General features: G+C 57.8%; 1 protein-coding gene across 50 annotated transcripts in view; it reads right to left on the bottom strand.

Moving 5' to 3' along the window:
* Positions 1-25,181, bottom strand: part of ANK2 (ankyrin 2) — a 253,938-nt gene that overhangs the window by 93,031 nt on the left and 135,726 nt on the right. For 17 of the 50 annotated variants that reach the window (XM_036031726.1, XM_036031722.1, XM_036031733.1 and 14 more), the window contains 3 exons: positions 14,077-14,178; positions 8,284-8,382; positions 6,565-6,663 (listed from right to left, as the gene is read on the bottom strand). In XM_036031726.1, the coding sequence (XP_035887619.1) occupies positions 6,565-6,663; positions 8,284-8,382; positions 14,077-14,178 (300 nt within the window). Of the gene's footprint in view, positions 1-6,564; positions 6,664-8,283; positions 8,383-14,076; positions 14,179-21,392; positions 22,205-25,181 lie in introns of those variants that run through there. The other 33 variants (XM_036031714.1, XM_036031720.1, XM_036031717.1 and 30 more) reach the window with 9 other exon arrangements.

Below are 25,181 nucleotides of genomic sequence, written 5' to 3'. Positions count from 1 at the left end.
GCCACCAGGAACTGGGGAGCTCATTCTGAGCCTCCGACCCTCCCGGCTGCACCAGCGCCCCGCGTGCTTGAGCAGCAAGGTGGACGGTAGTTTGTAGGTCTGGGTGTGGCTGGCCACCAGCAACCGGCGGAAAATGCGGTATCCCCGCCACCTCTCCCACAGCCCCCTGCGGCTCCTGGTGGACAAATCCCAGAGAAAACACGCGAACCCTTCTCCATAGTTCAAGCTGCACACTCTGGTGCACCCTGTGCCCCTGCCTGAACTAACCTTCCTACACACAGTGGAGCTCAGCTGGCCTGTCTGAACGTCACATGCACCAGGAACGTCCCTGTTTACTTAACTAAGTCGGAGTCGGTTTTGCTTGTTTGCGATTGAAGGCGCCCTAACTGAACAGACGGCCACACTAAAACAGACCTCACACTGTCAGATTACCGTATTTTGCGTGTACAATGCGCTTTTGCCCAGATTTTTGAGGGAAAAATAAGGATGCGTATTTTACTTGGGTAGTACTAATTTCATATCTGTATAAATGTTTTTAATTCTTTTTTTATGCTTATGTGTTGAAACCATAGATCTAGAAAGCAATAATAACATCTGTATGCAAAATAATACCCTGGAATATGATAATCGGTTTTGTTTCTACATATAAATAAGTAAAAAAATGAATTAAAAAATTAAAACGTAAGATCTTTTCCCTGAAAGTCTGAGTTAAAGACATGGGAGCACATTATACACAGCAAAACAGCAGTTAAAACTAAAGCCTGTTCCGGGAAACGTGGTGCATCACAAAGTGCTTCCCAGACACGAGAGCAGCCCTGAGACACGGCAGCAGGAAAAACATGAAATGGATTTCTAAGAATGAGGTTAAACTACAAGCAAGCAAGTGGGTCATTTTCAGGAAACATATTTGTTCTTCCAAGGGATGAGGCTCTAAAATCACTTTTTCTGTGTGAATGGCAAATACAAAGTAAGGTGTTAAGTGGTAGGTTTTCTTCCACTGCTGTTTTTGCACATATAATGTGAGCTTTTATTTAAGTTGTTAGTGCTTCATCTATCCCTGGATGAAGCATTTTCTCACTGTATCACATAAAATTTTATAATAATTATAGAAATGCTTTTATGGTGTATATGTAATAAATAATTTTTAAAAAACTAGAATTAAATTTGCAGCTATTGTGCCCTAATTATTCTCTACTGAAGCCATGAAAATGTCTCAGTATCAGAGGTAAAATGTTAACATACAGTTAAGAGAAGAGCGTTTCAATAATAACATTAAGTGGAAATTAATTCCCTGATAATTTTCTTTAAATACATTTTTCTAGACTTTCGAATTGCTGAAAAACCTATGGTTCAGACCTTCAGTACGTACTGCAGTTTGCTTGGCATGTAGAGCAAACGCTTTAAAAGTGTGAGCTCTGGGCGACCTCCTACACGACCCGGCCACTGAGCGGCAAGGGGCAGTGTGTCGCCTCCAGAAGCAACAGGCCGGCCTCGGTGGGCAAGCCCGGGACGCTGGGGAAGTGGGGTCGGTAACAGCGACTGTGGGGGCTTCTACTCCCTCCCAGTGGGGGAGGTTCATCACCCTGAAACAACTCTTTGGAATGAAGCCACAGTAATAATTTAACTCCTCACTGTTCTACTGTTTTGAGGTTGAATAAATACACCAAGGATCAAAGAATTTCGACTCTCCAGATTGAAATACTCAACATAAGTTGTAATTCTTTTACTTCTCTCGCACATTACACCAAAAAACAACAAACAGACATTTTTATTAATGATTAACAACCAGGTCTCTCCTTTCCACCCAACTGCCTCTGAGAAAACGAAATGCTGGTCGAGCCTTTAACAACACACCCGACACACCCAGGGCTCACGGCTCATCTGGACCAACTCATCCAAAGCCGCTTTCTCTCAACCCTGCGACGGCCACGCCGCGCAGCCCGCGCTGCGTCAGCCAGCACAGAAGGGAAGCACACGGCGTTCTCGGAACGCCCCGACCCGCATCGGAGAGCCCGAGCGTTTAATAACGAGGAGTTCCGGTTCCCTCAGCCACGGGAATCATTTTTGCCATTTCCTGATGGCGCACTTTTGCCCACCGGGTCAAGCACCGGAACACACCCTCGAGCGGAGAAAACACACAAACTCACCCGCTGGGTTCCAACATTTTTTCTTCATTTCCCAAAGTAAAAGTTCCCTTTTGTTTTATTCCCAGATATTTGCTTGGGTTTTCTCCGTTATCAGTAGTGGTCAACCCCACGCTCTTCCCCCTCCAGTCTGAGGCGAGCAGCTTGGGGCCCAAGCAAGGTCCTGTCTCCTGTCACACCGACGGCAGGGGAGCAGACCCAGCAAAGGCCTCGCGACACAGAGACAGCTGGGGGCCCGAGGCCTGGCATGGCGCTTGGCCCCCACATGGGGGGCCTTGGTGCGGGTGGAGCCCCTTGGGGCGACGTCAGAGGCGGCGGGGTGGTCAGAGCGGGCACTGTGGGGGACAGGAGGGGAGCAGGCCCCCAAATCACCAGCCCCACACGGTGCCCTCAACCTTGAACAGCTGCTTACACGTTCTAGTTCACCACCTGCCCAGAAAGGACCCCAAAGGATGAACCCTGTCCGTGTAGCGGTCCGAAAGCTCACGTAGACGACACGTGGAACCATCGGTCACGTGCCCACACTTGTGTGCTTCGGAGTATTTATTTGTAATCTCACCCTTGAAACACACTCACATGTGCCAGGACTTACACACACGCAGTTAAAACCTGCACCGACAGTCAGGGTGCGGTCCGCAGGCATACGGACACGGTGTCAGCTTCGGGAAACCGAAGACAGGCAGAGCCTGGAGGAGCCAGAAGAGGATGCTGGGTCCTGGCAGCCGCAGAAGCAAGGGGAGTGCGGCAGGCGAAGAGAGTCGTGGTTTTCAAGAAAGAAAACTTGCTGAGCACCACAGAGGGTCCCGAGTTCGCCCGAGGGACAGAGGAGGCAGGGCGCCTTCTCGCTGAGGCTGCTCCTCGCAGGAGGAGCCGGGAGAGTCGGCAGCCGGGGGAGGCGGGGACACACTCCAAGCAGCACCTGGAGGGGCCGGGCGCAGCCACCGGTCCTGCAAACACGGAGGCGGCCCCTCTGAGCCCAAGGCTGCCGGACTCCAACCTCAAGGCTCCTGCAGCCACACTCTGCGCCAGAGGACCTCGGTGCACAGAGTTCTTGCTCTCTGGATAGAAAAGCGACCATTTGGGCCTGGATGACTGTGAGGGAAGAGGTCACTCCTCAGAGCTCGCCCACACGGGACACGTGCAGGGCCCACCCTGTCCTTATTTCCCATCAAAAATCAGACTGCAAACAAAACTGTATTCTGATGGCCCTGCCCGGGTGTGCCAGCTTACAAGTGCAGCCAGAACCCCCCGAGGAAGCGGACGCACCACAGGGTCATCCTGGAGCCCACCTGCCCCCCGCACCAGGGTCCTGGCCGCTGAGACTGGGTGGCACGCTCCCAGGAGGCCGGCTGTCACAGTCGCCGGGGACCATGCCGAGAGTGTGCTCACCAGGCACAGCCCCACCCTGGCAGGGGGTCCTCCTGTTTCTCTGGGGTGTGGCGGGCGGGTGCGCACCAGTCACGCTGGGGCAGACTCAGGCTGCAGAGGGAGCGGCAGCAGAACCCATCTGCCCTGATGTGATTACGAGCTGCTGCTCTGTGCGGGACGGCGGGTCTGGTCCGCGGTGGCTGACGGCAACCTGCACTGTGGTCCCTGGCAGTTCATAGTCTCCTTCGATCCTCACGCTCAGCCCCAACTTCATGGACGGTAACGACTCCCATCGTACAGATAAGTGAGTCCGGGCGCAGATGCGACGAGAGAGCACAGGTCTCTGGAGGGCCCCACGCTGAGTGACACACACCAGCGAGGGACACAGACCAGTGCTGCCCGAGACCACGTCCCTGTGGATCTAGAAGTGCACGCACGGTCTGAGCTCGCAGGGATGGAGAGCAGACCGGCGGTCCCAGGCCAGGGCCGCGGGTACAGGTGGGGGAGGCTGGCAAAAGGGCACAAACTCTCGGCCGTGAGGTGACGTGCAGCTGGGGTCTGGCGCTGCACCATGTGACGCAGGCGGGCCCTCCCGCCCCCGTTCTCCCCAGGAAGGAAAGGCGAGAGGCGTGGTCAGCAGCTCCACGTGGGGAATCCTTGCAGAAGGTACACGTGCATCAGATCATTATGCTGTTGTGTGAAACGTCTTACAAGTCTTGTCAATTATACCTCAAGAAAGCCAGAAAACAATAAATTTAAAAAATTGTCTATGAATTAAACCGAGCGCGGGAGCGGTCTGTAGAGGGCGAGGTGTCCGGCCCGTGGCTGCGCGTCTGAGGCTGGTGCGGGTGGTGCCGAGTGCGGACGGTGGTGGGAAAGTAAAGAAGTAAAATAAAACAACAAGGAAAAGAGGGAGAGAGCACAGCCGAGTCATCAGTTCCCAGGGGCCGCCCTCACTGTCCCTGCTGGGTCGGGGGTCCTGGCAGCAGTTTCCGTCCCAGACTGGGCTCAGTGCGCTGTCCGTCCCCCCACCCCCCGTGTTCTGTCTGCAGCCCCACCTGCAGGCAGCACCGTGGTGCGGTCTCCCCGAGGGCGGGGGTCACCAGGGTCCCGGTGGAGGAGGGGGACCGGGCCCTGTGAGGGCTGGGGCCTGTCACGGCCCCAGGGGCCCCTCCTCTGGGGCAGCCCGGTCGGGGGGGTGGGGAAGGAGGCCTCCGCATGAGCTCCAGTGCCTCACACTCTTGGCCCGCCGGGCTGGCCTCACTGCAAACGCAGCTCCTTCAAAACTCGGTGATTCCAGCCCTGCACAGGCTTGGGAAGGGATTAGAACGAAAAGGAGATAAACCAAGATCTAGGTGTGACGGTGTCCAGCCTTGATTCCTCCAAGTTGCAGGACAAAACGGCAGCTAGTACCCAGCCTTCCCATACTGCCTGTCCCCACACAGGAGCACAAGGACGAAGTGGAAGTGTATGTAAGTGTATTAAGTTATAATTCAAAACGGAAAAGGTGCTTTATTTTATTTCACATTACCAGACAAGTAATCTTACTGCTGGAATTCCACTGGAATAGGAGACAGAATCCCACTCTGTGCAAATCTGCGTGATTTCTCCAGGCTCCTGGGGGAGTGCACAGCGGAGGGGCTCGTCTGTCTGGCCCTGGAAGTGCACGCAGATGCTCCCGCCAACACTGAGGTTTTCAGTCCGAGGACAGCGTGTCCTGACGTCTTTCTCACCCCTGGTCAGGTGCAAGCATGCGCCTTCATCCTAACCTCAGAGACCCGGAATTAAAATACTAATTTTCCCAATTTAAAAATCTGAGAACCTTACTGAGGAAAACACCACACGTGTACAGTTGGAGGGAAAGAGCTGGACACGGGACCTCTTTTCGGGCTCTGTGAGTGTGACTCCCACTTCACACACCGTGTGTGTGGACGGAACAGAACGTTCCGCTGAGAGTTTTGTGCCGAGAGCCAAGGACGCGCTGCAGCCATACGGCGGTGTTGCGTGCAGTGGGCGTGCCGGCCAACTGTTCACGCTTCCTGCTTTGCACGGCCCGGCTCCCAGAACCCACCACCGTGGGCGGCACCGGCCAATGACAAAGAGACTCCAGGAAGCCACACCTGGGCCAGGGTCAATCGCCGCACGTGGTGGGCATATGCCCCCCGAAAACCCCGGGTGGATAATTAAGCGCCAGTAACCTTGCGAAGGGCGTCAGAGGTGCTGGTCTGACAATCTGAAAGCGCCTGCAAGAAACGCCCACGCCTGTTTGTGTGAGAGACGGGCCTGCTTCGAAGTGGCCTCGCCGGGGTCGGATGAACAAAGGGCGGGGGGAACGCTGGACTCGAGAAAAGCAGGCGTGCATCTCCGGCAGACTGTGGCCTCCTGTTTCCCTGGGGGGCTCCACGAAGCCCATGTGGTTGAGTGACGTGGCCACATAGTGGGGCCTCCAGCTCGCAGCACACCCGCCACTGGGATGTTCACCGCCTGGGAGTCTCAAAACTGAGGAGGGGGCCCTGGATGGTGTAGCTCAATGGATTGAGCACGGGCTGTGAACCAAAGTGTCGCAGGTTCGATTCCCAGTCAGGGTACATGCCTGGGTTGCAGGCCATGACCCCCAGCAACCGCACATTGATGTTTCTCTCTGTCTCTCTCTTTCTCCCTCCCTTCCCTCTCTAAAAAATAAACAAATAAAATTAAAAAAAACTGAGGAGGGAAAATGCTTTATAGAGCGACACCGAACTTGCATGAAAAATTCCCACTGCTCAGATGTCACTGTCCTTCCGGGAAAAACACTGTCTCCCCTTCGATGCTCCTACAGACAAGACGGCAGGCTGGGCGCCTGCCAAAGTCCCGTCATGTCCACCGGGAGACCGAGGTACACCGGAAAAGTGGGATGTCGCAGCCCGGGTCAGCAAAATAACGTGGCCAAAACAGACGACTGAGGCGTGCACAGTCCGTGTTTCTACCCACCAGCGGGCGGGCGGCATGGCCCCAGCCCCTCAGTGCCGCTCTGACCGGGCCCCGCTCCCACTGGACACAGCGGACCGCGTACCTGGGACTGGGCGTTGATGTTGGCTCCTTCCTTCACCAGAACCTTGACGACTTCCGCCTGCCCGGCCAGAGAGGCGATGTGCAGAGCCGTGTTCCCCTTCTGTTTGAAGAAACGAGAGAAAACGTTACTGGTTCCCCGATTTGGCAGAAACCAACCTGTACAGGCACGTTCCGTGTGGCTGGTTGTTTCAGGTGGGTGGAACCTGTCGTTCTGTCAAGGCAGCAGCCGACCGTGGGGAGGGTCGCTTTACGGTCCAGACGCGACGTCCCCACCTCGCTCTGTCCTCTCTGCCCCCGGCTAGAGCCGCGGGAAGGACAGACAGACTGAGCTTGGACAGCCGCTCGGTGTGCTGTGTGGGCTCAGCTGGCTCCTCACTGGGAGAGGGTCGTCTGAATCTAGAATTCTACAACAGTAATCTAGGATTGAAAGGGCGTCTGCATTTTAAAATATCAGTAGAGTTTAGAGGAAAGGACTTAAGCAATCCAAGAGTGCTTGGTTTAATGAATACATTACGTTAATATGGGCAACTCAGGGGAATCAAATAATTTGATACACATTCAAAGTGATAGTCTTTGAATGTGTGTTTAACGTTTATTTGATGGGGTCAAGAGACTCGTTAATAAAAATGCTGCTTCTCTCTTTATGTCTAAAGTAAGGAATTGATTACCTACAGTGAACTAATATGTCAACTTCTTTGGAATTGCCAGAGTCTGTTTGCAATCCAATTCCTCCAATTCCAGAGTTTGTTTTCTAATCTCCACTGGAGTTGCTGGGTACCACGCTGTGGGCACGGCCGGTCTCCCTTCGGGCTGTTCACACGTGAGGCACTGCAAGCCCAGGCTGCCTGGCCCTGCCCCTGATTGACTCCAGTGCCGAGTCCATCTGTCCCTGGTCAGGCCAGTGCCCTGGCTGGAGGCCTGGGTGTCCAGCCCTTGCTCCACCCATCACCCTCCCCCCGAAGCCCGTCGCTGCACCCCCACAACCATGGGGAATCACACTCCAGCCGAGGGGCAGCAGGCTTGACTCTGATTAGCTACTGTTTTCTTCTAAATTAAAAGTTCACCTTCTGAAGACAAAGATTTGTCACCACTAATGTATTTTTTAAAGTATCTGCTGTTTCTGAAATGACTCCCCAATGGCGAGGTTCAAATACGCTCCAGCAGAAGCAGAATCAACGAGGAAGCAAGTTTGAGTGCGTGTCTCTAAAAATGAGCCTAATTTCTTACAAACACATCACAGTGACAAAAATCTCATTTTATCGTAATCACCCAATCCATGATCCACAGTCTCTTTCCCGTTCGAATACAAAGGAGCCTGTATATTCTCTTATCAGGTTCAGTGAGTACATTAAAAATACAACACTTTAATTAAAGCATGAAAATTATTTCTTCATCTTCATTCAGGTGTCTACTACATCCATATATTTTTTTTAAATGAGTTAACCTTAGGAAAATAGGTGCCACTGTCTGTGATTACAGAGAGCTATACTAAGGTAGACTTCAGGTGAATCAAAGGAAAAAGCCCAAACATTGGAAACAAGGTGGACAGAACTCAGTGTCACGCCTGCTGCTTCCTACATGAAACCACCCACAATCTGCAAAGCTGAGCCGCGAGGGTTCCGATTTCAGCTCTGCCGAGTTGAGAATCCCGGTGCTGCAGCAAACCCCCAAGTGCACACGCAGGGCGAGGAGCCGCCCACCGCCCCGGGCACCGGCCTACCTTGGTGGCGGAGTCCACGGCCGAGCCCCTGCCCAGGAGCTCCTGCACCAGCCCCACGTGTCCCTCCTTGGCCGCCAGGTGCAGCGCGTTGAGTCCATTCTGCAGGAGAAGAAACGAGGCCTCAGAGTGGAGAACGAGGTGGGGACGGGGTGGCCCTCAGCACTGGGACGGCCCGAGGTGGACCGGCCCTGGTCTCCCAGGGTCCCCTTCTTTCCGCATCAGCCTGAAGCTAGTATGTCCAGAGAGACTGATTTCCAGGGGGTTGGGTTTAGAGAGGCAAAGGGGTTCGAAGGGAGGGGCAGAGCACACATGGCATAGTTTCTGTCCCCAAAGGGCCCCAGATGTTTGTCACTAACCCCCTGGCAATTGACCGTTCCCTGGCGCCTGCCTGTCTGTGGCCGTTTTCCAACCTGTGGCTTCTCTACTCTGCAAACCTGACGTGTCCAGGGCCTCCCGCCCGTCTGATGCGCGTGAGAAAAGCACCCCTGACTCGCACAACTTCCTTGGTTGTGCTAAATGGGAGGCAGTTGGAATACATGAGCTCCCAGAAGACATCGGGAGGAGGCAGAGAGTAAACACACATCAGACGACAATAAGAGAGAGGAGGGAGGGACGCCAGCCCCTGGCCCCCACCGCTCCCCCTTGGTGCCTGCGCCAGCTCAGCCAAGAGGCGGTCGAGAGAGGACCTGCGAGCCCAGGAGAGGGACACAGGTCACCATGAAACTCTACTACGGCCTCACTCGGCCATCAGCATGAGTGACTCCTGTAAGGCATCCTCCGCACCACAGAGAGACGAGAGCAACTGCAAAACCAGGGCGACCGACGGGCAAGACAGACACCCGAGCCCGGTTCCCACGCCGGGCGCCAACCGAGGCCCGAGTGCGCCCTCCCCCGTCGTCCGCGGCGGCCGATCTGAGCGCGGAGCGTGCGCTGCGGTGGAGTCCGGGGTTTGTCAGTTCTGTGAAGACCAGGACCCGCAAAGCACAGGGCGCGGCATCTTTGTCCGACACGGCTTCACGGATCTCGCCGTGTCTTTGGCTGGTCTCCACAGGTTTCCGATGCAGAAGCAGGTCGATGGTCGGCACACCCCAGGACGGGACGTGGAACACGGAGGAGAGCGGCACTGTGGGCGGGAGGCGCTGCCTCGGCTGGGCGTTTACCGTTTGGTGGAGCTTCCGTCCACACTCGTGCACACGTGCACTTGTGTCTCGTGTGCATGCATGTGAGCAAACATGTGTCTGTGTGTGAACATGTGGGCATCTCTGGGGGGAGCAGCGTGCATGCGTGCTCTGGGCTGCAGAAAAAACTAGGGCCATTTAGGTGGGACCCGAGATGTGGGGCCCCTGCGAAAGCCTGATGGGCCCTGAGGTCAGTAGAGTGACGGCGGATGCTCTCAAAAGTCATCCCGAGAGAAGAGGGGACTTCACGGTACGGTTGTTTCAGTTTTCTGGGCTTGACCCCATTCCGGACGGCTGTGGTGACGCACACGAGAGGGGAGGTGACGGGATGGGAAGCTCTTCACTCCGATGACATTTCCTAGACCCTTGGGCGGCCTCTGCCTGCACCCCACTCTGGGAAGAGTTTGGGTCCTGGTTCCCCGCCCCTTCCGCTAGTAGCTGAAGGTGATTTTCCCAAATCTCCAGCCTGTGAGGTGTCTGCTTCTCAGGGGATGGTTTCCCCCTTCCCCACTGCATCCACTCACTTCCATGGCTGGACTCAAGACCTGGTCATTTCCCTAAACGTAACCGCCCTCCAGGACCTCGCTGTCCAGCACGCCGCCCTTCGACCACCACTTACCCCCTCGAGCACCTGCTGGCCCGCCTGCACGGTCCTCCAGCCCCACCGGGAGCCTGATCCCCTCCCCTCCGCAGACGCTCCCTGCAGGAGCTTCACCTCCTTGCCTTCCTCCCTCGCAGCGGGCCGGTGCCTTGCCTTTCTCTGGCGCAGCCAACCCAGAGTTCTGGTCCCAAGGAACCAACTCCAGGGGCCCGGGCCCGCATGTGGCTGCAGGAGTGCTCATATGGCAGTGGGCCGTGCTCCTTGGGGCCCAGGGCCACCTGGGACCACACTGAGCCACGCTCACCCGCTCCCCCAGCCTCCGCCACCCTCTCCCCTCTCCACCTTCACGCTCAGCACGTGGCCTTGACTCACAGTCGGCTGAAACACAGAAGCCATTAGAGCTTCCCCTGCAGCGCCCAGCACAGCGCCCAGCACAGCGCCCACCACTCCCTGCTCCTCAGCCACCAGCCGCCCCTTCCCGGAACCAGCTGCGCCCGGGGCTGAGGCTGGGGCAGACTCCACACAGAAGCACCAGGTCATCGCGGGGACCGGCACTGGCCGGCGTCCGGTGAAGGCCGGCCCCGCTGAGTGTTCCGCAGACATCGCACGGCACCCTCGCGGCCACCTGGGGACGTGCGTGCTGTTGTGCTCACTGCCTCTCCCCCCCCCCCGCCCCCACCCAGGGACAGAGCCTGGAGACGCCGGCTGCTCCGGGCCACACGGGACGTGGGCGGAGTGGGAATCCGGATCCCAGCGCCGTGGTGGAGGGACCCCTGGGAGCGCTCTGTGGTGGAGCCCCGGCTGTGTGAGCGGGTGACGCAGTCGCTGCCGGGAGAGGCCCGGGAACGGAGGGGTCTCCGTGGTCATGAAAATGGGGCGTCGGCCGCCTTCTGTCTCTGAGAAAGGAACCACGGGCTCCGATCCGTCGCCGTGCACCCAGCACCCGGAAGTGGGAGGGGCGGCCAAGGACGCGGCACCAGAGGACCTTCAGCGTCCAGCCTGGGACTCGGCCAGTGAAGGACGGCTACTGACCCCCCCCTCCCCCCACGCAGCCCCTGGGGGGACGCAGGAGGTGCATCCACACGGACGGAGTCTGAGCCCCAGGAGGACTTGCTGACGTGTCGTAAACGGTTCTACTGAAGAGCTTTAGAGTCTGTTTTCAGAGTCTGGCTGTCACTTCCTTGGAGGCATCACTGGACTGTGAACAGCCACTAAGTAAGAGAAGCACAGATATGTAAGAGTTCCGGGAACAGGGAGCACGTGGGGAATGTGCTCTGCTTTCTGAATGTGAAAGGGCCATCAGACAAGTAATTTACTCACTTAATCTTTTAAAGAAAATAAAATTTAACAGATTTGTAGCCATTAGGAAAGGAAAAACGAAAACTTGGGAGTTTTTTATTAAGCAATATTTCTTATGTCAAATTTCTGAATCTTTTTCCCATATCCTTTAAGTGATTGGAAACCAAATGGTATTTTTGGATTAAATTTCAAAATTCTTATAGTAGTGATGAGGCCATATTACAAAGAAAGAAATTTCCATCCAAATTTCAGCTTGAGGAGTCTTGGCACGCCCACGCAGGCGCTATTTTGGGAGCGTGGGCAGCCCGGCCGCCTTCCACTGCGAGATCCGACAGGGTGCCCGCGTGCCGGCCCCCGCGCCCGCATCCCATCACTCCCCAGAAACCCAGGCTCACGAGCAAACCAGAGGGCGACTCTCCTCGCTTCTCCCACCGGGCGCATTGGCCCTGGGCTGTCACGAAGTTAAAAACAGCAGATCCCCGGGGAGGAGCGGCGCCCGTGCGCTGCTGGGTTTCCTGAAGCGACTTTTCCCTCCACAGTTGAGCTGAGGTCCTGGGACAACCCCGGGGGCGGTGCGCTTTGGCCCGGAAGGTGCTCGAAGCCCCTCGCGTGCTGATTGAAGGAGAAATGGCGTTCTTTCCACATCGGCAGTGGCGGGCCACAAACAAGATCTGAGCTTGAAGAAGAGGGGTCTGAAGGGCAGGCGCACACACCTCAGGAGGAAGCCTCTGCCCTGGGAGACGGCGGACCCAGGGACCCCGGCCGGGGGCCCCACTCAGCGTCCCTGTGTATGTGAACTTGGGCGGACGCCCCACCCCCCACCCCCCAATAGGAGAATGAGTCTCCTATTTTGCCCAGAGCTCAGTTGTAATTTTTTTGATTCTTGGTGAATTATATATATCGTGGTTGGAATTAGACCGTGTATACCATAGAAAGCCCTTTCATGTCTCCTAATTTAGTTCGTGTTGCCACCCGGTGACGTGAGACTGAATGTATTATTCTATCTTGTGCTAGAGAGTAGAGAACTGTCACTTCCTGAACTGAAGTGCCTGGAGGGAAGTGGGGAAGACCTTACCCTTGAGCTCTCAGCTCTGTGTGGCCTCCTGGCCCCACGTGGCCTCCTCACAAAAGCAAATGCTCTTCCCTTGTTCAGCGATGGGCCAGTTGGCACCAGCTGAAAGCTTTCTCAGGACTCAAAAAGTTGTTGGTCATACAGCACACTGAGTGTTTACTGCTGAGAAATTATTTTTCTAAAAACACACTAAGATCTTTCATACGATTAAATATATTTGTTATACTTTAGGCTGAAGTGGACTTGGTTTGACTGAAGTTGACTTTATTTGCCCGGGGTTCCCTTTGGCATTTTTAATGACAACTTTTACCTCAATAAACTGATAGCTTCACTGCCTATTCTCTAGCAAATGCAGAAAGCTAATGAATTGGTATTAAAATTTGGGGATGTATTTAATATACTTTTAAAAATCTAAGGTAACATTAAAATTATAAACTATTTTATATTCAGTATCATAGGCATTTTTGGAGGTAGTTTATACATCTATAGAGCATTTGGATATTGTTTCTCTATTACAGTAACTAATGTCCCTGAAGTTCAAGTTATTTGTTCAAAAGAACAGTGCAAACATATCAAATAAGATTCACAATGGAAAATCGGTGGGTGAGAAATGCAGGGGCAGGACCGGAGGACCCTGTGTGTCGGGACAGAGCACCCGGGCCTTTTCCAGGCCGCGTCAGGAGCTGCGTGTGGCCCAGGGTCCCAGCTGCACGAAGAGGTGAACGGCTGGCCGGCCACGGCTCCGGTGCCGGTCCTGCAGCAAGGGGCAGCCGGGACGCAGAGACACGAGTCTCTGGGTCAGAGACAGAGGACTCGACAGTTCGCAGCAAGAGCGGCTCTCACCAGCCCGTGCCCCACTCTGGGCCCACGGCAGCGACACCCGACCAGCAGTGCGGCCCGTGCCCGCCACGGGCGCCGTCAAAGACGGAGGAAGGCCTGCTGCTCACTCGGAGCCAGCCCGGACTCTCACGTCCCAGGTGTGCGTGCACACGCACACACACACACACACGAGCGTGCCACGGACACTCAGCATGGTCTGCGAAGTGCGGGAGCACACCAGACACCTACACCCACGGCATAGAAACCTCAGCCCAAACAGCACAACTCTCAACGGTGCTGGGACCGAGTGACACCCAGCGTGCTGACGTCTGCCGAAAGCCCCTACCGAGAGGACGTGGGGCACAAAAATCCAGACACGTCACCGCAGCCGACGCTTCCAGCTCTCCTCGCTCCATCTGTGCTTTAAAACCATTACGGGGGGAGGGAAAATTCAAACAAATTCTGTCCCCTTGTTCCTCCATCCGCAGCTGGAACGCCCAGTTCCCGTGGGTAAGAGCCCCACAGCAGAGGGAGGCCAGCGTCCGGCTGACGACTGGACACCCCACGGGATGCCGACCGCAGGGCTCGGCCGACACTGCAGCTCCGGGCGGCCGGGCCAGGTCACAGACAGAGCTGACACCCAGCTGCCTCCTCTGACCTGGGCTCTCGGCAGTGACGGCTCCAGACACAGGCGTCTGAGGCTCCAAGAGGGGGAATGAGGTGAGGGGAGAGCGGGGCTCTCCCAGTCTGGGCCACTGGCACTGCGGGAACTTCGGTAAAGTCACGACTGGCCGGCCGCCCCCGGAGTCCCGCCGCGCTCCTACCTGGTTGCAGGTGTTGATGTCGATGCCTCCCTTCAGGTACTCCACCACTTTGTCCAGATTGCCGGCTCGGGCCGCGCGGAGGAAGCTGGCATTGCTGTCAGACTGCGGGGGAAGAGGAGAGCTCCCGTGAGCGGCTGGCAAGACCGAGGCTCACCCCGACACCCCGCAAGCTGGGGACGCCGCCACGGCACAGAGTCAGCTCTGAGCTCACAGCGCTGAGCAGCAATGCCCGGGGCGGGGCGGCGTCCCAGCGAGTCTGGAGAGCTGCTGAAGGACCCGAAGGTCCACGGGACCCGTGCTCTGCTCTACCGGAGTGTTGATAGTTGTGGACATAACTGTCACATTTGGACATGAATTTACCCCCAAATGCACTGCTGCCCGCTCACTCCAGTTCCAGGCTGCTGGTGACTTTACACTGAAGCAAATACTGAAACAGAAGGAATCAGAAAACTGAAGGAAATCAGAGCTACTGGGTTTCTTCTTCCTCTGCTTTACTGTTTGGTTTTCAGGCGAGTCTGGGTGAGGTCCCCAGGCAGTCACCTGTCCTTGCCACAAGGGACAGGAGGCTCCGAGGGGCTCCCGGAGAGAGGGCGGCACTCAGAGCTGCGGCCTGGGCCAGGCCCCCAGCGATGCGGGGAAACGAGACTGAATTTAAACCCGCCGACACAGTGCCAGAGGACACACTCGCGGCACAGACGGTCACTGCCGACGGAGAACGCTCTGTCAGTGCCCCCATCCCCCCACAGTCCTCCCAAAGTCTGATCCGGGAGGATGAGCCGAGTTTTCCCCCCAAGATGCCCTGGGGGGAGCCGCCCCCGAGACTGGCTGCGGCCCCGCTCTCCAGCCTGCGCGCCCGGCAGTGACAAACCTCTGCCGGAAGCCGAGACCCTCCTGTCACCTTGTAGTTCCCACAGCCTCCTTCCCAACACCAGGGGAGCCAGGGGCCTGGAAGGGACGTCACAGCCCACAGAGGAGACACGCCAGCATGATCACCGTTATCCCAGCACCGTCCCCCCACCCCGGTGACGGTCTAGCACAGGCACCTGGTTCCTGGGCTCAGGCCCACTGAAGACGGTGGTGATTGGGACAGGGGTGTCCCCACTGAGTGAGGGGCCGTCGGCTCACGTGACTCACACGTGGGAGGGACAGACACCCCAGGACTGAATCAGCTCACGCTTAACCCAGCCCCACACGGCTTCTGAGTCCACGAGTCACGGAGCCGTCACCTCCCAGGAGTGAAAGGCTGACGGTGCCTCCGTGTCTGGGGCCAGACCGGCTCCTCCGAAGGGGCCGGAGCGACCGGCTCCACGTCCCCCTGCTCCCCATCGGAGGCTGTGCCCGAGTGGGGCCCGGGGCCCACCCCCGAGGCTGCAGTGGCCCAACAGGGGCTCATCCACGGATGCCTACTCTATGAAATCACCTCACGGTTTGTGGCGAAGTCTAAACTTCTGGAAGATTTTCTACCTTCGGGTTTCTGGCCACGGCCCTTAAAAGTGAAACAGGAAACTGTGTGCGTCCCGTCAGCGCCTCACAAGGAACATTATTTACAATAAAACAGCAACAACTAAGTATCACGAGGTCACAGACAGAAAGTGTGATGGTATTATTTCCTATACGTAGTTTTTAAAAATAAATCTATTTGCCGTACATAAATACCTAACCACTGTGGTTACACACGATACAGTATTCTACGCCAACTATAATTTAAAAAATAACTTCTAAAACATGTCAAAAGGAGGCAGCGCCCAGGAAGCACCCCACCCTGAGCCTGAGGCTCGGCGATCACAGGACACCCTCACCGCGTGCTCGCTGGGGGCAGGCAGAGAGCCCAGGGCCGAGCCGAGGGCGTCCGGCACGCCGGGTCACGGGGACTCGCAGGGACACGAGGAGGCAGAAACGTTGTGATGATGTCACCACTGCACAGGTGAGAGCAGGTCAGAGTGTCCGGACCGCACAGTTACTCGGTAGGAGACCCGAAGTTCAGCTCCTGGTTCCTGGTCTCGGAGCATCAAAGCCGCGCTGACTCGGACCCTGCCCTGTGAGCTCCGGGTGTGCTGCCTTCCTGTGCGAACACAGTCACGCCCCCCGTCCACACACTCACTCTGAATCCCAGTGTCTGCCACACAGGAGGCCTCCACGGGAGAGAGGGCTCTTGGCTGGACCCCTGTTGTCGCCTCCACTGGCCACCCGCACGCCTGGAACAAACCACCCACAAACGAGAGGCCGTAGAGTGCCCACCGCACAGAAGCCAGAAACCGTCTCCCTCCACGCGTTGAATCCTGCCTGTTAAACCCAGGACCAGACCGGGCTGCTCCGCCACCCCTGCACAGGCACCACGCCACGGCCAGGCAGAGCCTGCAGGCAGCACCTGGCCTGCGGGGCGGACTCACCTGGAGACACCACTGTGGAGGCTGAGGGGTACCCTGGAGATCCCTGGAATCTTCTCCAGGGGGTGCGTTTGCTGTTACATCGTAACAAATTTTCTTAATAACAGCTTTTCTCTGTTCTGAGTTAAATTTTTATAAAAGGCAGGAGCAAGTCAAAGGCTTGCAGCCAGCCCTGGGGTTTCAGCAAAGAACATCCCCCGAGTCCCAGAGGGGCAGGACCCACCAGGACTGGAGCGGCTGAGGTCCCTGCCAGGGACCTGGTCACAGCAGAGGAGGCCCCGCAGGCTTCGCTCTGACATGGATTCTTCTAGAACACTGTTGAGACATTTCATTTTCCCACAGCGAGAAAATGCATGTAAGTGCACATTGCAAATGTAAACTCGAATAAATGGACGTATTACGAAACAGTCTCAGAACACAGATTTCGAGAACAAATTAAAGTGAGGCTTCACAGGTCCTGTGTCGAAGGCGACAGTCTGAAGGGAGGAGCGGTTCCCCGGCGGCACCACATCGGGGTCAATCCGAGATCAGGGCGCTCGCCGCTCCCAGAGCTCAGGATAAGCAGGGTCCGTCTGGCGGGCCTCCCTCCACACGGAGTCGGAGGCGGATTTGGGGACCAGGGGACAGACGCAGCGAGTCTCACCGCGCTGCTTCCCGCCGAGAGGACAGAAGGAAGGCGTTGAGTGTCCGTGGGGAAAGTGCCTTCGCAGCGGACGGGTGTCTCCGGGCTCCGCAGGGGGCGGGGGCGCTGCCCACGGAAAGCTCGACAGGGAGCAACGAGGCAACAGCAGCTCCTCCGGGCAGGTCTCAGACAAAGGCCAGGGCAGCTCCGCCCGAGGCGCTGCCTGTGTCCCCAGGCCTCGCGGACCCTGGAACCTCCGTCCTTGCACCCAGAGTCTCACTCACTGTGCCGAGAATTCAGGCTTGCGTCCCCCCTGTTTTCATCGGCCACAGAAGGACGTCACGACTCTAGTCCCCTCACAGCCCCAGGGGCACCTCGGGCCAAGAAAGAAAACCTTTCTCTTAAACTCTCCACTGCGTAGTTCTGAGTGTTTTTTGTGTCTGGACGGTTAACACCCCCGGCAGGGCAGAGTCGGAGAGCCACACTGGTCCCTGGGGGCACAGGGCACAACCGCGGGTCCCAGAATCCTGGCCACGAGACGCTGAAAGGCCTGGGCCCCCGGGCCAGCAACAGCCCGATGAGGAAACCGTGCGCGTGCTCCTGTCCTGGAGCTGGCGAGCCTCTGAGAAGGACCACGCCACTCATGCCTACCACCGTGCCCGTGCTCAGGGCACGGCCAGCAGAGGCGGCAAACGGGGGCCCGACACGCGTGGCTCTGCCCCGATCAGAGCGCCGGGTCCCCGAGCACAGCAGGCCCGGCCGGGCCTGACACGCCGGGAGCCTCAGTGTCTCTCTCTCCCCCACCAACACCCCAAGGGGGGCGGGGAGAGAACCAGAGAGGCTGCCCTCTGAAGCCCGAGTGAACCTACCCCCCCCCCCCGACCAAACCCCCCGGGTTCCCCACTGTTGTCTGAGCGAGGCCCACAGCCTCTCCAAGCCCCACCCCGCTCAGGGGTCCCGAACTCCTGCCCAGGCCACCGCGCCGCCCCCAGGCCTCCGGCCCCCCACACTCGTCCCTGCTCCTCAGGCCCCGGCACCTGTCCTCTGCCCTGGAACAGCCCACACGCGTGTCCTCAGCGAGGCAGCTGCCGCCCCGACAGGCACAGGCCGGCCATCGGGCCGCCGGCACGCAGAACCGGGCGCGGCGAGCACCCACTGACCCGCTCACCGCCATCCAGCACGGCGGCAGGCGCGGGGCGGTCCTCACAAACCTCCGGACCCACTGCGCGGGGCCCAAGTCACGAGGAGAGCCTCGGGACAACAGAAAGGCTGACGTCAGGAAAATAAAATTCTCTATCGAAATTGGGGGGAAATGTTAGCACAGACGGAGTGGGAAAATAAAGGTCTCTAACGAACCGGTGAAGCGAGGAGGACGTAAAACCCCAGCGGTCAGCGGGCAGGCCGCCCGACGATGTCCACGCTGAAGGCCCACGCCTGCGGCTCTGCTCCTGGCCGCAGCGAGCGAGCCTGAGCTGGCAAAGAAGCTGCGATGACAACACGTGACCTCAACGCAAGGGGAACACCGAGTGCGTCTGAAACAATGTGCAAATAAATCGACGAGTGACGCCGAACCGAAAACACGAGCCAGGGAGGAGACCGTGAACGGCCACGTGTTCCCAGCGCCTGAGACCAAAGCCGGGCCTGGAGGCCGTGCCCTGGGCACACGGACCCCTCGGGCCTTGCGGACACAGGCCCCCACCCAGCGACCCTGGGACCAGGACAAGGTCTGCAGGGCGTCTCTGGGGCTGCTTGCTCCACCGTGAGCCGGGGAGGCCCCCGCTCCAGGAGCCGGCCGGAGGGAAAGCAAACGCTGTCGGGGAGGCGAGCTCTCCCCTCAGTGCGCAGCAGGGAAGTTTGCAGCCTCGACAGGACGGTAGGGCGCACTCTGAATAAAACCTAACAGCAGCTGGACTTTGCCCCTGCCTCTGTGCTGCCCCACGGGCCCCTGTGGGGACTGTCGGCCCGACTGCGACACGGGCAGATGCCAGTCCCTGACGGACCGGTGTGAGGGGCACCACGCCGCGGAAGAACACCTGCCCCTGCTGCCTTAGATTTATGTTTCCCCGTGAGTTTATTTCTGATTATGAATAAAACTGGAAAATTCATTTACCTGAAACCTGTGGCCTAATGACGCGGAAACGTCATTTAGGACGTTTCCTAAGTTTCCTAAACTTAGAAAAAGCATTTCTAAGTTTAATGCCGGAAGAAAAAATGTCAAGGACCTGTTTCTGCTTTTCCCCTCAAACAAAGACTATTATAAAAATAAAAGCTCTGAAGTCTCAAGAACCGTGTGCTCCTGGTTGTGATGCACAGGCGTGACGCCACGCAAGGGGCTGAGTGCGGCACGTGCTGACCCCGACGAGCTGAGCAGGGTCACTTCAGGCTCTCGACGGACACCGGAGTGCGAGGGGCCCCTGGATGGAGCCGCGCATGTTGCTCACACGCTTGCTCTATCCTGGGCGTCGAGGGGTCACTTCTTTGCCCTGAAGTGGAGAAACTCGGGGCAGAGGCCCTCGTCAGAGGAGAAAGCGAGTGTGTGTCCGGCTCTCCAGACCCCTCTGTGTCACACGGTCATGTGTGCGCCCCTCCGCAAAACCCGACGGAAAAGTTTAATCGATCAACCAGCAGCAGGTTGTGAGTACGTGATTCAGTTCAGAGAAGCCAGTCGTAATCTTTTTATAAAAGACCAACCTGCTCTTTTTCACGGCCAACACCTGTGTTCGCAGAGACGGAAGGGTTCTAACAAGGGGGTGACAGTTGCTGTCGAGTTCTGTTAAAATTTTCAGGGGCCACTTCTGAACCCTGAAGTTCCGAGTGGGTTTCTCATTCCGTCTCTCGGACCCCAAAATCTCGTCAACACACGTTCTTCTTTACATTAAAAACACCTATTGATGCCCCGAGACATCACCTGGTCTGTACATTTTAAAAATATGGTTTTTTAATTTAGGTTTTAAAGCACCTCTAATTTATTTTCATGCATTACATTGTTCTTAATGATTCTTAAAAGGTGAAAATATGGAGTTAACTTGTGTAATTTAGAAATGCTGAAGGAACTATTAACTTCATTTTAAAAAATGGTCTAAAGTCTAAATTAATAAAATATACTCACAGAAACTACCTTTAAATGAGGTAGCTCCTTCCTAGGAAATACATTTATGTGCTGCAAGGAAGCAAGCGTGTGGAGTTACTCAGAGTTACAAAAGAATCACTTCCTGGCCCCCAGGACTCCCTAAAGTGCACCCAGCAGGTGGGGGGCCCTCCCTGCCCCGTGGGACCTGGGCTGGGCCGGGCTCGGGCGGCTGCCCTGCCTACCCGTGCACCCCCACCCCGGGGTCCCTCGGTGCCCCCTCCCCAGCACTGGCCTCTGCCACAGTGCAGCCTTGCAAAGGGCAGCCCCGTCTCTGAGGGAGGTTTCCACAGGTCGGCTCCCGGAGGTTTTGGTCCGACTGCTCGGACAGAACCGCCACGCTCTGAAATTATGAAATTTGTCCAGGTCAGAGGAAGAGCCGGGACAGGCGCCCCACAGACGCCCCACGTGCCCGCCTCACCCCGACGGTGGGGAACCCACGTGTCCGGGCACAGCCCTCCGCTTCTCCCGCTGAGAAGTCCTGCACACTGAGCTCCACAGTGCCGCCGAGAGAAGCAACTCGAGATGTGGCCAAATTCCTGCACGGGCGGGTCGGTGACAGACTTCTCTGTCCAGCAAATATGAAATAAACATGTTTCAGGAGGAGTTTTGGCCCTCCCCCCGGAAAACCACAATAGGCCTTTGTGACCACGTTGAGGAGCACGCCATGGCTCTGAGTCGGTAAAAGCTGAAAGTCAGCTCACACATCGGACCGTTCGGCTGTAAGCCTCTGCGTAAAGAATCGTTGCTGTGACACCAACGGTGCTGAAGGCCCCTCCCTGCAGTCGGCCCAGCACTGGGACACGGAGGGGCTGGCGCTGGGCTCGCCCTGAGCACCTGCGTGGCCCGGAAACAGGCAAAGGCCCCGGCGGCCCCGGGCGGAGGATGTGCCGTGTGAGCTGCCCACCAGAAAACATATGCTCAGCCCTGGAGGAAATTCCAAATCCCAGAGACGCGTCACTGCTCACTCCCAACGTCACTGCACAGCCGGAGCCAGCCCAGCGCGAGGGCCGGCCCCGTGAGGGGATCAGGCCCCCTGACTCGGCTGCGCCAGGTGGGCGGCCCCGCTGCTTCTCCTGCGCCTTCCTGCAGGGAGTGCGGGGCTCCGACCCGAGAGTGCGGTGTGCCAGGACCCCTGCCTCGGCCCCCCCCCCCTCTGTCCCTGGGGCTCAGGACTCACCCGCGCCCGCAGCTCCGTGGCATCCTCGCTGTCACAGCCATAGTAGTCAGGGGCGTTGTCCGCCTCCTGCAAGTGTCCCTGGGCCCTCGCGCTCCTCCCCGTGTGGCAGGAAGGGCAGAGGGCAGCATTGCCCATCTCAGCCTGCAGCTCCGGGTCAGTGGGCCGGTCCTCACCCCCGGGCTCTGTCCAGGGCTCCAGGGGTCACTAGCCGGGGCAGTGCGTGCGGACGGCCCCCGGCTCCCCGCCCAGAGCCCCCACGTGCCCCTCACCAGTTCTCCCCATCTGGCCGGCGGGCTGGTGTCAGGAGGCCTCAGAGCTGCAGGCCGTGTTCAGTGACCACTTCCAATCCGGCTGCCTGGCTATTTTTACACCTACCCGGCCAGCTATGCGTGTCGGGGGAGGGGGCAGTGTTGTTTTGTTTTCACCATGTGAGCAGCCTGCTCCACACATGGCCTCCAGCTCCCGCTGGCTGGCCTGTCTCTCAGGAGACGGCGCACGCCCCGGCCCGCGCACCACCCTCCCCGTCCACTCGGGGGCCTGCAGGCCCTCGCCTCACTGGCCGCAGAGCTGGGGACAGTCGCCTCTGAGTCTGCTGTAGCTCAGGGGCCTCCACCGCCCCCCTTTCGGCCCTTAACCCTCCCTGCAAACACAGGGGGGGCACGGTCACTTCCACCACATGGATGTCCTGGATTTGATAAAGTGCCTAGTTTCCATTAGTCATGGCTGTGCCACGTAAGAGCCACACATGAAACATGTGTATTCATGCCTAATCCCTTTTAACTTTTAATACTTTAAAATGCTTCCCCCAGCTTTGCATACAAGAACCAAGGGTGGGCTTTAACAGCACACGCAGTCCTGGAGACCTCGCTGCAGACCTCGCAGCGTGACCACGTCAGGACCGCGTCGGGGGCTGGGACCGGTCAAGCTCTCCTCCCCGGGCAGGGCTTCCTGTCAGGCCCTGACTGTGTTACCCGACTGCTACTCCAGCGCCCCCTCACTTGTTATGCTTTGTGGGCACATCTTCTCCTCCAAGGGGCTTTAAAATGCTCACCAGCGGGGCCCAGACTCACAGTTTTGTATCTTCCATCCACACATTGTACGTTAAATACTAAATGTTTAAGAAAGCTACTGAATTGAAAGCAATCATTTGGGGAAAACAAAATGTGGAAGATACTTAGAAATCGACCACATTACTCTTGATAGAACTCACCTTCCCAATCTGTCGGGTTTTTTTAATTAAAAACGGCCTGTCACTACTTCTTAAATTACAACCGGCAGTCCGGAAGCAGTCTCCCTCCACGTCGCTCTGGTTTCCCCGGCGCCGCGCTGGGCTCCCCTGCCGTTCTGGGCAGCTCCCCGCCCCGGAGGCTGCGCCCCCACAGGACGACGCTCCCCCTCCGAACCGCCGGCCTACACCCAGCCTCCGAGAGGCACTACCAGCATTCAGTGACGTCGTTTCTACCTTCCGGATCCCGGTGAAGGCACCTCTCACCACCATTTCTTAAAAGTCATGACGACAGTAATTCCGGGTGTATGGTTTCTCCGGTCATGACAAAGGGAAGCGCGACCTAAACATTTTGAACGTCAAAGCTTCAGGGGAGAGGAAGGCGAAGACCGAGCTTCAGGGTCAGGGACAAGACCAGGCCTGAAGGCCAAGCCTCTCCGGCCGCCCGAATTGTCTGCATATGAACTGAACAGCGACTCCCCGCAGCTCGGGGGTTTCTCGCCCAGAGGTGCACATGCTGGTAGGAATGGCTAAGCTGCAACGTGTACTGACCGCTGGCAAACCGTTGTGAAAGAATGTGTGTGACTCCCCACCCGCCCCCGCCCCGGCGTTCTGCCCCACAGTCTGCGAGGGCTTGCTCGTGAGCCCCGGTGGACTGGGCTGTGCGGGATACCCTCCGAGACTCTGCCAGCCGCTGAAAGAGGTGCACTACTCCCCCCACCACTTTCGGAATCTGTGAACTATCGTTAACACACGAAACGTAATATCCAACGGTCCTTCGAACGGCATCATGCTGCCTAAAAGCCAAAAGCAAACCCTAAAAATCCGCTCCGGCCTCCCCCGGCTCCTCCGGAGCTGAGATCGGCAACTCCGCAGTCACGCGCCTGGAGGAACGCTGCACCTGCCCGACGACGGCGACGACGGCGACGGCGACGGAAGGAAGGCGTCCCGGGTGCTGGGTGCCCCCGGGGTTGCGTCACAGCGGGAGTCGCCTCCTGACACCCCCGCCCCCTCCCCAAGGCGAGCAGGCACCCGACCCGTCCACGGTCACTGCCTCTTCCAAGCTCGCCTAAAACCCTCTCCCCCACAGAAGCCCCGGCTCCCCCGAGGCCGGCCCCCGAGTCTGTGCTCCTGGGGAGTGAGGGCGGACAACCACCAGCCTCCACTCCCGGTGCATGAGGGGCCGCCTCTCCCAGGGACGTTCTCAGGTGGGAAGCACAGGCCGCAGCGTCGAGCGTTCGCTCAGCGAACGACCGAAGAGCAGCCCCGACGGGAGCGCAGCCCGTGCACGGCATCGCCGTCAGACCAGGCCGCGGGGCCTGGGCCGCCCTCCCACACGCCAACGGCAGCGGAGCCGGGGCCTGGGAGCTCTGCGCATGTGGCGGGCTCCGTCTCATTTCCAGATCGACACTGCGCCTGCCTTCTGGCCTTTCGAAAATATTAGCAACATTTGGGGTCGATTTTCCTAGAAAAGAATGTGTAGTGCTTTGTTCAAAATGAAAAAAAAGGGGGGGTTTGGAAATCAGGCAGAGTATGACCCCGAAGAGACAGGGTGGCGACCCTCGGGAGGACCCCTCACCCGAGCGGCTGCGTCCAGCCTCCTCCCCCTGCTGCCTCCTCGTCGGCGGGTCCCGGCTCCCGAGCAGAGGCACCTGCTGCTCGTGGAGTGAGTCATGGACGCCGCGTCACCAGGTGCCCCGAGCAAGGCCGGGGTCTAGTGCCCAGACAAGGACGGGTGCGGGGAACGCAGGTGCACGCACCGGTGCCCCGTGACTGCCGGAACGTCCTGCTCTCTGATGGACAGACTGCGATCGTTAACCCGGACGACAGCACAGCTGTGACACCGCCGCCGAGGGACAGTCCCACGGTCCGACGCTTTGCTGCCGAACCGAGCCCCAGGGACAGAGGGGCCCAAACTTCCCGGGTTCCCGCTCCTCGTGGCTGGCCAAGGGTGGCCACCAGCAGGCGTGTCACGGCCGCCTGGGTGCTGTGACCGCCTGTGACCTGCCGTTCCATGACCGGAAGCAAGGTGAGCGAGGGCTGGGCCACCCGCTGCCTCACAAGGTGCCCCTGGCCGCTGGGATCTCTGTGGACTCTGGCGGTGCCGCCTCGGCGGGGGAACAAGGTCTCTCTGTTCCCAGAAACGCTTCAAAGTCATTGGGGCAAACTACTCTGAAGGGAAACATGTGCATGTGTGGCCACACTCAGAGCAGGATCCTTGCGCTTGGCGCACGATGTAGCACGTGATGTGACGTCCTTGCAGCATCTTCCTAAATCCCCCCGACACCTTGACTGCTGTTTCTCAGGGCATGGCTGCATTTCAGATCCAATCAACGTCAAAAGCCAGGAAGGACGAAAAACAAAGGCCGGCTTCTCAGCTGCACCTTCCAGGGAAGTGGGCGCTGAAGTCTCTAGGTCAGCAGCCTGGGAAATCAGCCACCGCGACCTTCAGTTTCACTGTGTAAAGGAGCAGCGATGACCACAGAGTCACCAGAAAACTAAGCCCTTAGAGGAGAAAGAACTGTCTCACTTCCATAGCTTAACCTGTAGTAAAGTCAAACATT

This window comes from Phyllostomus discolor, chromosome 8 (assembly GCF_004126475.2).
Source record: "Phyllostomus discolor isolate MPI-MPIP mPhyDis1 chromosome 8, mPhyDis1.pri.v3, whole genome shotgun sequence".
Lineage (NCBI taxonomy): Eukaryota > Metazoa > Chordata > Mammalia > Chiroptera > Phyllostomidae > Phyllostomus > Phyllostomus discolor.
Note: the sequence above shows the minus strand (reverse complement) of the source record. Positions and strands in the feature narration are given on the sequence as shown.